This window comes from Thalassophryne amazonica, chromosome 11, assembly GCF_902500255.1.
Source record: "Thalassophryne amazonica chromosome 11, fThaAma1.1, whole genome shotgun sequence".
In the NCBI taxonomy this organism is placed as follows: Eukaryota; Metazoa; Chordata; class Actinopteri; order Batrachoidiformes; family Batrachoididae; genus Thalassophryne; species Thalassophryne amazonica.
The window spans coordinates 9,760,192-9,775,404 of NC_047113.1; the positions used below are offsets into that span (position 1 = coordinate 9,760,192).

The window sequence follows — 15,213 nt, forward strand, 5'->3', positions numbered from 1 at the left end:
AGAAGAGGCCGGCATGAGGACTTTATGCGGACATTCCACTGTTTAAGGACATTTTTTAATGAAAGACGTGCGCGCAAATTCGCCGAGTCGTTTCTGTGACGACTCGACGAATCTGTGTGCTCCGCGACAGGAAAAACACCTCCGTGTTGAAAACCATTTGTAAAATTCAGGTGGCTTTTGATGGCATTCAACAAGTGAGTAACTGAGAAATTGTTTAACAGCTTGGGCATGTTCCAACTTGCCCGTTAATGTTTCCAACGGAGGTGTTTTTCCTGTCGCGACCCCCCACGGTCGGGTCCGGCCTGACATGCGGCTCTGCCAGCATGTTCTTTCATTACAAAATGTCCATTAACAATGGAATGTCCGAATAAACTCCTCATGCCGACTTCTTCTGAAAGTTCTCTGACGACTTCCTGGGTCAACAGAGCCTGAAATGTGGAAGTTTTCAGCTTGAAACGGCGAGACGCTGCCGCCTCGAAGCGCAGATCGCCATCAGGCGCCATGGGCTGTCCTTACGGCGACACTACCAGACCGAAATTTCTCATCAGGCGTTAAAATTTTTACCGAAAACCAGCTGAATTTATCGAATGGTGTCCACTCAGTTGTGCCTTAGAGTTTTGAAAAAATTTTGATCAAAGCAGCAGTCTCTGAGCCATTCCTAAACAATGAAAAAAACGACGAGAGGATGTGCGACTCCTCACTCAAAGACTGCCCACAGGCGAATGACGCAACCGACAGGCGCGACTTTTCTAATAGACCTCACATATATATATATAGATATATATATGAGGTCTATTGGAAAAGTATCCAACCTTATTATTTTTTTTCAAAAACCATATGGATTTGAATCACGTGTGATTGCATCAGCCAAGCTTGAACCTTCGTGCGCATGCGTGAGTTTTTTCACGCCTGTCGGTTACGTCATTCACCTGTGAGCAGGCTTTGTGTGAGCAGTGGTCCACCCCTTGTCGGATTTTTATTGCGAATAAATGTCTGAACGATTTGGAGCTTTGCTGCATCAGTTTTTTCCAGAAACTGTGAGAGACCTCCAGGTGGTAACCATTCGGAAAATTAAAATGGCTTTGAGGGACGATTTTATGGGGATTACTCAGATTAAGGAGTGCTCCAGCCGGTTTAAAGACTGCCCACAGCATCTGAGAGCGCGCCGCGCTCCGAGCGCCGGTCGACAGGCTGAAACCCCGCTGAAACAACCAGATCATTTCCAACGTGAAGGCTTTGTTGATCCGGGACATCGTCTGACTTACACAAAAATGGCAGGAGACGTGGACATCAGCACTTTTTCAGCACATTCCACTGTTACAGGAGTTTTTTCATGGAAAGAAAAGCGGAGGATTGCGCCACTGTGCCGTTCATGGCGCGGCACAAAACCACCTCCATGTTGGTCTCACAGGACGGCTTTGAGATGGCTTTCAGACGGCTTTCGGTGGGTTTTCAGTTGTGTGACTGACCGAGAAATTGTGGATGAGCCTGGACATGCCAGAACATGTCCTGTGAGGCTTCATCACGGCGTTGCTTTGTGCCATGCGGCTCCACCGCGACGCGCGGAATTCCTCCGCACGTCTGTCTCAATGTGCTGAAAAAGTGCTGATGTCCACGTCTTCCGCAATTCCTGTGCTAGTCAGAGGACGTCCCGGATAAAACACAGCGTCCAGTTTGGAAATGAACTGCACATTCCACTGTTACAGGAGTTTTTGTCATGGAAAGAGGAGCGGAGGAATTCCGCGTGTCTCACAGGACATGTTCTGGCATGTGCAGCTCATCTACAATTTCTCAGTTAGTCACACGACTGAAAACCCACAGACAGCCGTCTGAAAGCTGTCCTGTGAGACCAACACGGAGGTGGTTTTGTGCCGCGCCATGAACGGCACGGTGGCGCAATCCTTCGCTTTTCTTTCCATGAAAAAAAACTCCTGTAACAGTGGAATGTGCTGAAAAAGTACTGATGTCCACACGTCTCCTGCCATTTTTGTGTAAGTCAGACGACGTCCCGGATCAGCAAAGCCTTCACGTTGGAAATGATCTGGTTGTTTCAGCCTGTCGATCAGCGCTCGGAGCGCGGCGCGCTCTCAGCCGCTGTGGGCAGTCTTTAAACCGGCTGGAGCACTCCTTAATCTGTGTAATCCCCATAAAATCGTCCCTCAAAGCCATTTGAATTTTCTGAATGGTGTCCACCTGGAGGTCTCTCACAGTTTCTGGAAAAAATTGATGCAGCAAAGCTCCAAATCGTTCAGACATTTATTCGCAATAAAAATCCGACGAGAGGGGTGGACCACTGCTCACACAAAGCCTGCTCACAGACAAATGACGCAACCGACAGGCGTGAAAAAACTCACGCATGCGCACGAAGGTTCAAGCTTGGCTGATGCAATCACACGTGATTCAAATCTATATGGTTTTTGAAAAAAAAAAACGGTCGGATACTTTTCTAACAGACCTCGTATTTATATCTGTGTGTGTGTGTGTGTGTGTTTGTGTTATATAACCCTCCATTTCTGTTTTGTGTGTGTGTGTGTGTGTGTGTTTGTGTATTTTTAGGGGATGTATATCAAGTCTACGTATGATGGACTCCATGTCATCACAGGAACCACAGAGAATGTAAGTTAGGTTTATTTTAAACCAGGTACAAATGTTGGTATAAAAGTTAAATTTAATTCAACTTAAATGATGTTAGGAAACTGATTATCTCAAACATCTTTGTTTAATTAACTCAAATAATTCAACTGTCAAGCGTGGCATGGTGGGCTAATGGTTAGCACTGTTGCCTCACAGCAAGAAGGTTGTGGTATCTCATCCTGCCTGGTCCTTTCTGTGTGGTGTTTGCATGTTCTCCTCATGTTCATGTGGGTTCCCTCCGGGGCCTTCGGCTTCCTCCCAATTCCAAAGACATGTAGGTTAGCTTATTTGGAAACTTTAAATTGACCATAGGTGTAAATGTGTTTGTCTATTGATCTGTGGCCCTGCGATAGATTGGCGTCCTATCCGGAGTGTGCCCTGTCTCTTGGCCAGTGACTGCTGGCATGGGCTCCAGCTCCCCCATGACCCTTAACTGGAAGAAGCAGGTACAGAAAATGACTGAATTCAGCCCTCTCAATGTAAAATACACCTGGATAATTAGGTATTCAGTGAATTTCACATTCACATGACGTAGCTATTTTAGCAACTAAAATGACCGAGTGGGGTCATTTATGACCCAGTTATAGTTTATAGTGTTATAATGGTTCTATTTGTGTTTATCAAACTTCTTCCTTTATCTATGATGGATATTGTGAAATGTCATAATATTTATTAATTTTATATGATAAAATCAGTGCCTTATGTTAAAAGAATACATATTTTCAGCACTACTTAACATTCCATTATCCTTTATCCATTATCATACAGAAATGGGACAACAGATGTTTAATAAAATCAGAGAAGTAGACTGACAAATTCACATTTGGACACATTTTTCTGATTAATAAAATTGATAAATGATAAATATTTGGCTGGGGTCATAATGACCCAACATAATTTTGAAAGCGTGTAATGTGTTCAAACGTTCTGCTTCCTGTCAAAAGTCTGGCAGCAGCATTTTGAACCAGTTGGAGACCCCTAACGCTGGACTGTGGTAAATCAGAAAATAGAACATTGCAGTAGTCCAGTCTACAAGAAACAAATGCATGAATCAGGGTCTCAACATCAGCCATAGACGAATCTTCGGTATGCTTCGCAGGTGGAAGAAAGTAGTCCTCGTAACATCTCTAATGTGGAGGTCAAAGGACAACATAGGATCAAAAATCACCCCAAGGTTCTTCACATTGTCAGTGTGATATATGACACACGAGCCTAGGTTAAGTGTTAGCTGATCAAACTGATGCCGACGTCCCACTGGACCAAGAACCATTTCAGTCTTATCAGAGTTTAAAAGTAAGAACGCTTTTCACTGATGCAAGGCAATCCTCTAAGGCTTTTATGTGGATGAGATTACCAGCAGTTATTGGCGTGTATAACTATGTATCATCAGCATAGCAATGAAAGGTAATCCCACAATTCCGCAATATGTGCCCAACGGTTGCTATATAGAGGGAGAAAAGCAAGGACCCTAAGACGGACCCCTGTGGAATCTCAAATTTCATGTCACCAATGTTAGAGGTAGTGTTGTTGTACCAGATGCAGTGAGAATGACTGGTTAGATATGATGTCAACCATGCAAGGGCATTCCCAGTAATCCCAAAATGATTCTCCAGCCTATCAAGTAGAATAGTGATTCACCGTATCAAATGCAGCACTAAGGGCCCCTTCACACAAAGTTGGGTGAAAGGAGCAGAAACCAACTGAAAAGGGCAACTAAAACCAAATTGGTGAGCCGTGAAAAATTCCAGCCGCTCTTGGGAGGGACACACGGTCGGACAAGTATGAACGATCCAACACTGACGGTTTCGTGCATGCTCATGTGCACATGCACAGACACAGTGCGAGCATGTGGGAGGTGTGATACCACATCGCACTCACATAGCAGCAGCAGCAATCAACAAAAATGTGTAAGGTCAAAATAATGGCAAGGCAAGACAAGTTTATTTATAGAGCACAATTCATACACAAGGCAATTCTAAGTGCTTTACAGTCACATAAATTTACAGTTAGATATAATCAATTCATAGAGTCTAAATAATAATTTAAAAAATTACATTAAAAGTAAAGAGTGCAGATAAAATGCTTTGTCATATGTGCAGGTAAAATGAACTGTTTTCAGCCTGGATTTGAACATTGTCAGAGTTGAGGCCTGTCTTACCATTTATGGAAGTTGGTTCCAGATTTTAGCTGCATAAAACTGAAACACAGCCTCTCTGTGTTTAGTCCTGACTCGAACATTATAAGAACAATGAATGTACTGTTTAAATGTAAGACAATCATGTTCCTGGTAATGATTTTATTCACACCGTAAAACACACACACACAAACAACAACAAAAAGCAATGTTTAATATTTAATTCCTGCTGTAAAGAGCAGACAATACAAGAATTATCCACCCTGACAAACGCATAACTGTAGTAGGTGTGTGCGAGTGTGATCATGTCAGTCTATAAGGACATCACATGATTGACACAACACGCCACCTTCATCTCTGTTGTGGTGTGTAGGTTTGCCATATGCCATGGTGTTCCGCACCCACAGCACACTCTCACACCATTTGTGTTGGGGGGACACACTGCACACTTGTATGCCATTTGTGGTGGGGGAGCACACGCACACTCACATGTCATTTGTGTTGCCAGGGGATCAGCCAAATTCCAGGTGTCACACACAAACATCCAACACTGGTCGTTGGACACTTAGAAAAAGCAGGGCTATTCACACTCCCAGCATGAGAGAGCAGGTGACCACATTTGAGCTGTCTGTGAAAAATCTCTAAGTGCCCCACCAGTGTGGCATCACCAAGCAACACAATCAGTGTGGCTGTGTCGAACCTCCCCCGGCACATGTGGTATGCCAGTGTGTTGCCTCCTCCCTCTACACATGTGGCATGTATGTGCATCGTGCCCCCCACCAACACATGTGGTATGTGTGTGTCGCGCCCTCCCCGCTTCCCCCAACACATGTGGTGTGCCACTGTGCTGGCTCCCCCTATGACATGCTGATATTTATGTACAGACAAGATCACATGGGGACCGGCCAGCCATGTCTGAGCACACACAGCACAGCAAGGCACTTCTCAGCTGCTTGCCGGCCAGCCACTCACAGACTGTTGGAAATGACGGCTCAGTGCACATGACGTGTTACATTAAAATCACAGAGAACACAGCCAGGACAAGTATATAAGTAATTGCTACAATAAGTACATACACAATTATATAACAAAAACTAAAATGATCAATTACAGAAAACAGAAACAGAGAGCAACTTCTCAGACAAAGGAATTCCGACGAGGGGCTGGACGACTCCTCCCACAAGGAGTGCTCACAGGCGAATGACGTCACCGACAGGCATGGAAAAACTCATGCATGCGCACGAGGGTTCAAGCATGTCTGACGTAAAAACATATGAATGAAATCCATATAGTTTTTGAAAAAAATAAAAAGGACCTATACTTTATTGACAGCCCTCGTATTTCTTTCTTTGCAGTCACCAGCAGACCAGTGTAAAAAGATCCATGCAGGAGATGAGGTCATCCAAGTCAACCACCAGACAGTGGTAAGTCAAAAAAAAAAAACACAAAACGACAAAAATGTGATTATTCACACAATCACGTAATCACACTGAATCGATGCACTTTTCATGTGTTTACCTTGTAAACACGTACAGTTGGTGGCCTTTTGTTTTCTTTCCCCTTCTGTGTGGTGTCTTCTACCGGCAACGCCTCTGCCACTGTGGCGCTAGCTGTTCTGTGAATGTGTTACAATGTAGGCTAATTATGCTTGCAGGGGGAGCAGATTATAGGCTGACTGTTACACAAAAGCTTTGCTCAACTCAATGTGATGTGAGCCTCAGCTCCATCTTTGTGGAATTTGTGCCCATTTTTGTACGAAAGCCGTAAAGGAGACATTATCTTCCACTTTCAGACTTCAATAAGTTGTAGTTCTACCATCAACTCATCCCATCAAAGGGAAGCACAGAAGTGGGGAGCCAGCTTAAACGGGTCATTGCCTTATGAGATCATGTGATAGCGTGCGTGCAGCTGTGTCACCAGTGATCTGGTCACTGTTTAAGCAGGAAGATGTTGGAGAGGGATGTTGATAGAAACATGAGTCCATTTCTGCATCCCTTCACTCGAGGTGGGAGTTTAGATCGCACCCTGCTAGGCTCTCAGCTCCAGCATCTCATTGCTCCCTTTGCTCGACCCGCTCCGCTCTGATCCTCCACTCTGGGGAAGGAGATAAGCCGCGGGAGCCGGAGGTGTGTGAGATGAAGAAGGGTGGGTGGAACTGGCGGAATGACGGTCTGGGAAGGGAGCGAGCGTCAGAGCTAAGTAGTCAGGGGATGCTGGGATGAGTGGGAAAGAACAGAGAGAAGGATGAACTGCATAGAGGGAATTTACTGAGGAAGATGATAAAAGAAAAGGAAGGGAGAAGTGGGAAAACAGCAGATGGAACTCTCCGGTCAATATCCAGCTCCTTTCATCAATCCTGGAGCCAAGTGCTGAGAACAAAAGATGGTTATTTGCTACCACCTGTCAACTCTTTGGATGATAAATTTATCTTGTGCACCTTCATTTATAGCCCAGTGTGAATACTGGATGAGAAGTTTTCCTCACCCTGTAGAATGATGATATACGTCTATTTCCATACATTTGTCTGTGTACGAATGTCAGTTTGGGACCCATTTCAAAACATTACTTTTCAGCCTATCTTTTTAAGTACAATGTGGAATTTGCTCAAATATCAAGCTGATTGTTTGAAGAGGCACTGTAATTATGTGGAGGTAATAGCATCTGGAAAAATAATGAAGACCCAGGGCAGATGAAAAACTTCTGCGGCAGCAGTTATTATTTTGGTTCGGTCTCCCCCCTTTTTTCTTTCCCCCTCTCCACACTTGCATAACAGAACAGTTTTAAACTGGCCTGATTCAGGTAAACATGCTAAAAAGGAAATGCTGTATTTACTTAATCTAGTTAATATCAACCAGCTCCAAAAAAAACTTGGTAGTTTCAGTGGTAAAAGCAGAAATGTTAAACTGTTACCATTAATTGTATAATATGAGGTCTATTAGAAAAGTATCCGACCTTATTATTTTTTTCAAAAAACATATGGATTTGAAGCATGTGTGATTGCGTCAGACAAGCTTGAACCCTTGTGCGCATGCGTGAGTTTTTCCACGCCTGTCGGTTGCGTCATTCGCCTGTGAGCAGGCTTTGAGTGGAGTGGTCCAGCCCCCTCGTCGTTGTTTCATTGCCAGGAAATGGCGGAATGATTTGGGCTTTTTTTCCATCAGAATTTTTTCAGAAAGAGAATGGCAGCTGGAAACCATTAGAAAAATTTATCTGGCTTTCGGTAAAAATGTTATGGGCTTGGTAGAGAATAAGGAGTGTTACTGTCGCTTTAAGGACGGCCCCCAGCAGCTGTGGGGCGCGCTGCGCTCCGAAGCCGCCATCGACAGGCTGAACGACCATTTCATTTCTAAACGGATGGCTGTCTGGATCCGTGACCATCGTGTGCCATTTCTCTGGTTATCACAAGAGCTGGACATCAACCATTTTCCAGCAGATTTCACTTTTAACAAGAGATTTTGTCATGGAAAGCCAAGCGGAGGCTTCGCGCGTCACGATGGATTCGCTACTGGAGCGAGACAAAACCACCTCCATTTTGGTCTCACAGGACGGCTTTGAGATGGTGTTCAGACAGCTGTCGGTGGTTTTTCCATCGAGTGATTATCCGAGAAATTGTGGATGTGCCTGGACATGCCAGAACATGTCCTGTGAGGCTTCATCATGGCGTTGCTGTGCGCCATGCGGCACCGCCGTGACTCGCGAAGCCCCTGCTCCTCTTTCCATGACAAAAACTCCTGTAACAGTGGAATGTGCCATTCATTTCCAAACTGGACGCTGTGTTTTATCTGGGACGTCGTCTGACTAGCACAGGAATTGTGAAAAGACGTGGACATCAGCGCTTTTCAGCACATTGAGACAGACGTGCGGAGGAATTTCGCGCATCGCTGCGGTGTCGCATGGCGCAAAGCAATGCCGTGATGAAGCCTCATGGGACATGTTCTGGCATGTCCAGGCACATCCACAATTTCTCGGATAAACACTCGATGGAAAAACCATCGTGACACGCAAAGCCTCCGCTCGCCTTTCCATGACAAAATCTCTTGTTAAAAGTGAAATCTGCCGGAAAATGGTTGATGTCCACCTCTTGTGATAACCAGAGAAATGGCACACGATGGTCACAGATCCAGACAGCCATCCATTTAGAAATGAAATAGTCGTTCAGCCTGTCGATGGCGGCTTCGGAGCGCAGCGCACCCCACAGCCGCTGGGGGCTGTCCTTAAAGCGACAGTAACTGAACGACTGTTTCATTTCTAAATGGATGGCTGTCTGGATCCGTGACCATCGTGTGCCATTTCTCTGGTTATCACAAGAGGTGGACATCAACCATTTTCCGGCAGATTTCACTTTTAACAAGAGATTTTGTCATGGAAAGCCGAGCGGAGGCTTCGCGTGTCACGATGGTTTTTCCATCGAGTGTTTATCCGAGAAATTGTGGACATGCCAGAACATGTCGCCGTTTCAAGTTGAAAACTTCCACATTTCAGGCTCTGTTGACCCAGGAAGTCGTCAGAGAACTTTCAGAAGAAGTCGGCATGAGGAGTTTATTCGGACATTCCATTGTTAACGGACATTTTGTAATGAAAGAACGTGCGGGCAGAGTCGCATGTCGGGCCGGACCCGACCACGGGGGGTCGCGACAGGAAAAACACCTCCGTTGGAAACCTTAACGGGCAAGTTGGAACATGCCCAAGCTGTTAAACAATTTCTCAGTTACTCACTTGTTGAAAGCCATCAAAAGCCGCCTGAATTTTACAAATGGTTTTCAACACGGAGGTGTTTTTCCTGTCGCGGTGCACACAGATTCGCAGAGTCATCACGGAAATGACTCAGCGAATTTGCACGCACGTCTTTCATTACAAAATGTCCTTAAACTGTGGAATGTCCGCATAAAGTCCTCATGCCGGCCTCTTCTGAATCTTCTCTGTTCTCTCACGACGTCCTGGGTGAATTAAGCCTTAAATTAGGATGTTTTCAGGTCAAAACAGGCCGACGATGGCGCCTGGAAGCGCTGCGCGACGTCCCGCTCCGTGGGAAGTCCTTACAGTAACAGAAACACCCCATAATCTCTCATCAGCCGTTAAACTTTTCACTGAAAACCAGCTAAATTTCTCGAATAGTGTCCACTCGGATATTCCTCACAGGTCCAGAAAAAATTTTGATAAAGCAACGCGCGCCGTCTCGAGCAGCGTGTGAAACAAAGGAATTCAGCTGAGAGGGCGGGACCACATCTCACTCAAGGCCTGCCCACAGGGAAATGACGTCACCGACACGCAAAAAACTCACGCATGCGCACGAGGGTTCAAGCATGATTCGTGTAATCGCATGTCATTCAAATCCATATAGTTAAAAAAAATAAAAGTGTCGGTTTCTTATCTAATAGACCTCGCATATATATATATATATATATATATATATATATATATATATATATATATATATATATATATATATATATATATCGTGCCACATCTGGGAGGACGTAAGAATTACGGAGGACAGCCGTCCGAATAATTATAATATAGTATAATTATAATAATTATACTGCGCTACAACCCGCCATGACTGATTCATACACATGCCGTGTGCATTAGCTTCCGAGCACAGTACAAATGTATGTGGAACATTGTAAGTACCTGCAGAGCTGTCAGAATACAGTAAGAACAATAAGAATGCACTCACAAGCTGTACGATTGTGGTCTGATTGCGGTTCTGCAGAATATATTCCAGCAGCACTTGAGGCGCACTCACGGTGTATTCGGGACATTCGGCCAGGGTTTGACATTGCAGAAACATGCCGAATGTCCCCCAAAATGCAATTAGGATGTCACACGTGACATTTTCGCACCATGTGATTGTTTAGAATGCAGTCACACTGCGGTCAGACAGCACTTCGACTGCCGTTTGATATTTTTCCACTTCGACTGAGCCCAGAAAGTTTTGAACACGAGGAAAACATTCGCAGTCGCACAACTGTGCCTGACTGTTTGGACTGCGCTCAGAATGCTGTCCAATGGCCATGAATGCACCTCGATACCTCCCGAATGTGGATCGAATTTTCATTCAGCCAGCATTCGGCCTCATTTGGCCTTTAGTGTGATGGGGTATTTAGTAAGATATATCAAGAATGCCTAATCCAACTCTGATAAAAACTTGGCAGACACATTGGACCTATGCACAGGAATAAGTGATTTGATTTTGATTAGGATTGGTCAACAATCAAGGTCAGAGGTGAATGTCAAATTTCCAGTCCCATGTTAATGTATAAGAAAATACCTGATTTTATGGAAATGAGTACAGATATTTTATTGTTCGCAAACTTGGCTGTTTGAAAGCCCTTGTAACATTTCCTCTACATGCCTAATACTTTGATATGTGGGTGTGCCAGTAATATGCTCGCTGACACACTTTTTAATTAATTAAATTATTAAATTATTTGATGAGCGATTTAGGACGAGGTCATGTACAAAACTGAAAGCACCGCATTTACTTTTGTTTTCTTCCCATTTGAAGCAATGTGCCTTCAGTGTTTTGAGGCTTTGACTCATGCTGCAGGCACATTACAGAGTCATAATCCCATTTTTATTAATTTGGTCTGTTGAAATGGGAAGTTGCTGGATGCTTTGTGTGTCAACGTAGAGCTAAAATACACAAATATGTGAACTAAAAACTGCAAGGTCTATCTGTGCAATAACTGGAAGCAGCTGGATGTTACCCGATAAATACACAATTTCTACCTTATTTGTCATAAACAAATGTAGCAAAATCATTTCTAAAACTGCTCAGTGCTAATTAGCTAGTGCAGGCGATAGCTAGTAAATAAGATAATTGTTGCATTATGGAAGTCTGTTTGTACTGTCGAGTATGATTTACATCTGACTGCATATTATATTGACCATTTTAAAGTAATTCATGCTTTAGTAAGGCAGAATTTTCAAACTTTAAGTGATCATGATCACCTCATTTGTATCTGCTGTGATAAACTAGCATGGACAAAACTGAATTGTGTAGTGCAAGACATAGAGTTATAACCCAGTCTCACGGCATGTCGTGATACAGCAGCACGAAATATACATTAATCTATTGGTTTGTGATATTGTGACGAAAAGCACCTCATTTTCATCACGGCAGCACAACTTGATTCTAATTCATTCCGTGATGGCTGCATGAAATTAAAAGTGAAGCAGGGGGGTCAGCGGTGGTTATGTTTAGGGTGGGGGAAGGATTACGATTAGTAATAGTGAGTTAAAAAAAAAAAAGTCATGAAAAGTTGACTCATTTTGTCACGGGAGCATGAAAAAAACATGAGACTGGACTGAGAATTACATATATATATATACACTAAAGTCCATACGTATTTGGACAGTTACACATTTGTTGCTGAGTTGAAATGAAAAACTGAAGATGTGCTTGTAGTGCCACAAAACCATGAAACGACATAACTGGTGATGCAACAGACCAAAGTGGCATTGTGGAAAGTATCTCCAATCACAGCCACAAAACCCTATGAGGCCTTCAGATTGGATGTTTTGCTTGACATTGTGACAGTGTAAAGGGCGTATGGATAAAGCAGTCTAAGCTTGTTTAGTCGAATAAATACAATTAGTTGACTAATTTTTTTTTATGTTAGTCATTGCACAAAGCACTTAGTCGGCTAACGTTTCGCGTTACCCTACTAAAGTTTTTAGCCTGGTACAGAGGAGGCTAATCTTATTTTAGTTGACAAAACTTCAGTGTGTTACCTCAAAAATGGCAGCTACCATGTACCACCACTTGATAGTACACTCAAGAGTACCCCTATGTTGCTTGTATTCCTCCTAAAGGACAGCTTCCTTCTCTTTTAGCCATGGTTGTAGCAGACGACTGTCATGATGTGTTTGTGGCAGTGCTCAGGGTTATGTGCACAAAAAGGCTTGACATAAGTGTAGAAGAAGAACTGGCAGGCTAAGAGCTAAGCACGTCATTCTGCAATTCATATATGTCAGTAAATGTTAATAAAGCCAGTTAACGAAACAAAGGCTGGATAGTTCATGGCAACAACCAACCTGGAAATAAATAAAACTCTCGCTCTGGAGGCGTTTCTTGGCAGTGGCGCTCACGAGACTGCTATGCCCATGAAAATCATTGACAAACGCAAGACGGCAAATCTACAAGTTTAGCCACTGATGTGAAACGGTGGTTAGACAGATAATGTTGCTCGACTAACCGTAGTTGACTAAGTAAGTTTAATAGACTAAAATATTAGACTGCTTTATTGGTTGCTGGAACATCTTTTGGTGTTGAGGAGTGTGCTTTATAAGCACAGCTTGATTGTTTCATTTCAACTTCACTGTGGTGGTGTACAGAGACAACATGACCAAATACTGTCATTGTCCAAATACTGATTGACTCAATTGAAAATTAGAAACAAAACACTAATGCAATGACATGTAACTCACATTACTATATTGTGAAAGACTCACCATTGCAGGAAGTCTGCAGGTTGAGTGACATTCTGCTACCCAAACCCACATAAGGAACATAAATACTGTAAATTGGTCAAAGTAATCAAATATACTGCTGTGTAGTAACTAATGCCTAGAATAAAATCAAGGTGTTTTGGGCTCAGTCTAAATGTCATATCCGTGTTAACGCATGCATGCAGTCACTGCTGGTCACATTATTAGACTGATTGTTTTCATCTTCTGCAAACCTACTTACGGACGAAGCCTTGGATTTTGCAGTCAGGCATCAATCAGGCTGACACTGTCAGAGGATAAACACGGTAATGGCACTCTGTTTTGTTCTTTCTGTGCCACTAAAGAGATGAAGTCACAATAACTGACAAGAATGACAGCAGATGCAATCAAGGTTTAAACTGTTTACACACAAAAAAAAATTGTTAAAATGAAAATGTCACACAGTCAAAACTCCATTCTCCCGTGAATGATTTAGCTCTCGCACTGTCTCTGTCACTTACAATGTCACTAAGTATATTACACTGTGAATTCAGAATGAACATGTAGTAAAAACTATGCATCAAATCGTGAATATGACACTGTTTCAAGATAGAATTTCAAATTCAGTTGGCTGAATAATCAAGAGCGCAGCAAAGATCACAAAATAATAATTTATGTTTTTTTGTAAACAGATTTGTTCAGTAATGTGTTCGTCTATCAAAAACTGTACAAAAACATGACACAATTGTCACAATGAATTTCTTGATTTATTGCTACATTTTAAATTAATAAAGGGCCTGAATTAATTTTATTCATCTCTAACTAGAAAATAAAAATAGTCAATTGTTTTGATGTAATTTAATTAATAGTTTTAGAAAGGTTTATATTTAATGAAATTCAGGTGAGAATTTAAATAAAATGACGTTGCAAAAGAGAAGATGCATTTTTTTCAGTTATGCATATGTCTTATTTATAAAGATGAGCCCCTCACAATATGGCCGACAACTTTAAGACCATTAGCTAATTTGGTGATGTGAAAGTCCAGAGGCTTGGGACATGATCGCAAGCCAGCAAGCTATGGTTGGTCAAGTCAGGTCTGAGCGTGGGCTGGTGCTCCACATCACCATATCCACTACAGAACCACCTTTGGTCTCCGATGGCAATCGCTTGGCTGACAACCAGTCTGAGCCTTGGCCTTCTCCAGCTGCTGGGGTCCTCAACACTGAGTCACCCACGTGCACAATGCAAGTGATAGTTCTCATGTCAGTCATTTTCATTTCATTTAATGTATTAATTTATTTGAATGGGACAATGCATTTTAATGAACAGACAAGTGCTGTAAATATACCGGATTTAGCTCAAGGCTAATTTCCATCCACAGCTCCATGGAGTAAAAATACCACCAACACAGAACATACATGAACAATACAAAAGAATACAATATAATACAATACAATACATCATAACACATTACAAGACTACGACGAAGTTTTAGGGCCACATTGAATTTCTTTTTTTTTTTTTTTTTGGACTTCGAGAATAAAGTCGTAATATAATGAGAAAAAAGTCCTAATATTACCAGAATAAAGTTGTAATATTACGAGAATAAAGTCATAATTTTATGAGAAAAAAGTCATAATGTTACAAGAAAAAAGTCAAAATATTATATTATGAATTTATTCTCGTAATATTATGACTTTATTCTCGTAATATTATGACTTTATTCTCATAAAAGTACGACTTTATTCTCATAATATTGCAACTTTATTCTCGTAAGTCTAAAAGTCTAAAAAAATTAATTCTATGTGACCCTAAAACGCCGTCATACAAGACAAACATTGCAGTAACCAATTAGCATGATAGTACATACAAAATGACAGACAGTCAACACTATTATTAAAGTCCCTAAATAGTAAAACAAAACAAAAAACATTTTACACACGCCTCTATACCCTCTCCTTCATCATCTAAAATCTCACATGTTCACAATGTTGCTGACCAAGGAGCCATTC

General features: G+C 42.4%; 1 protein-coding gene across 1 annotated transcript in view; it reads left to right on the forward strand.

Annotated features, from left to right (window-relative positions):
• The window catches only part of si:ch211-26b3.4 (connector enhancer of kinase suppressor of ras 2), a 438,839-nt gene that overhangs the window by 236,614 nt on the left and 187,012 nt on the right, over nucleotides 1-15,213 (forward strand). The window contains exons 7-8 of the mRNA XM_034181376.1: nucleotides 2,557-2,616; nucleotides 6,124-6,192. Coding sequence (XP_034037267.1) covers nucleotides 2,557-2,616; nucleotides 6,124-6,192 — 129 coding nt within the window. The remainder of the gene's footprint in view (nucleotides 1-2,556; nucleotides 2,617-6,123; nucleotides 6,193-15,213) is intronic.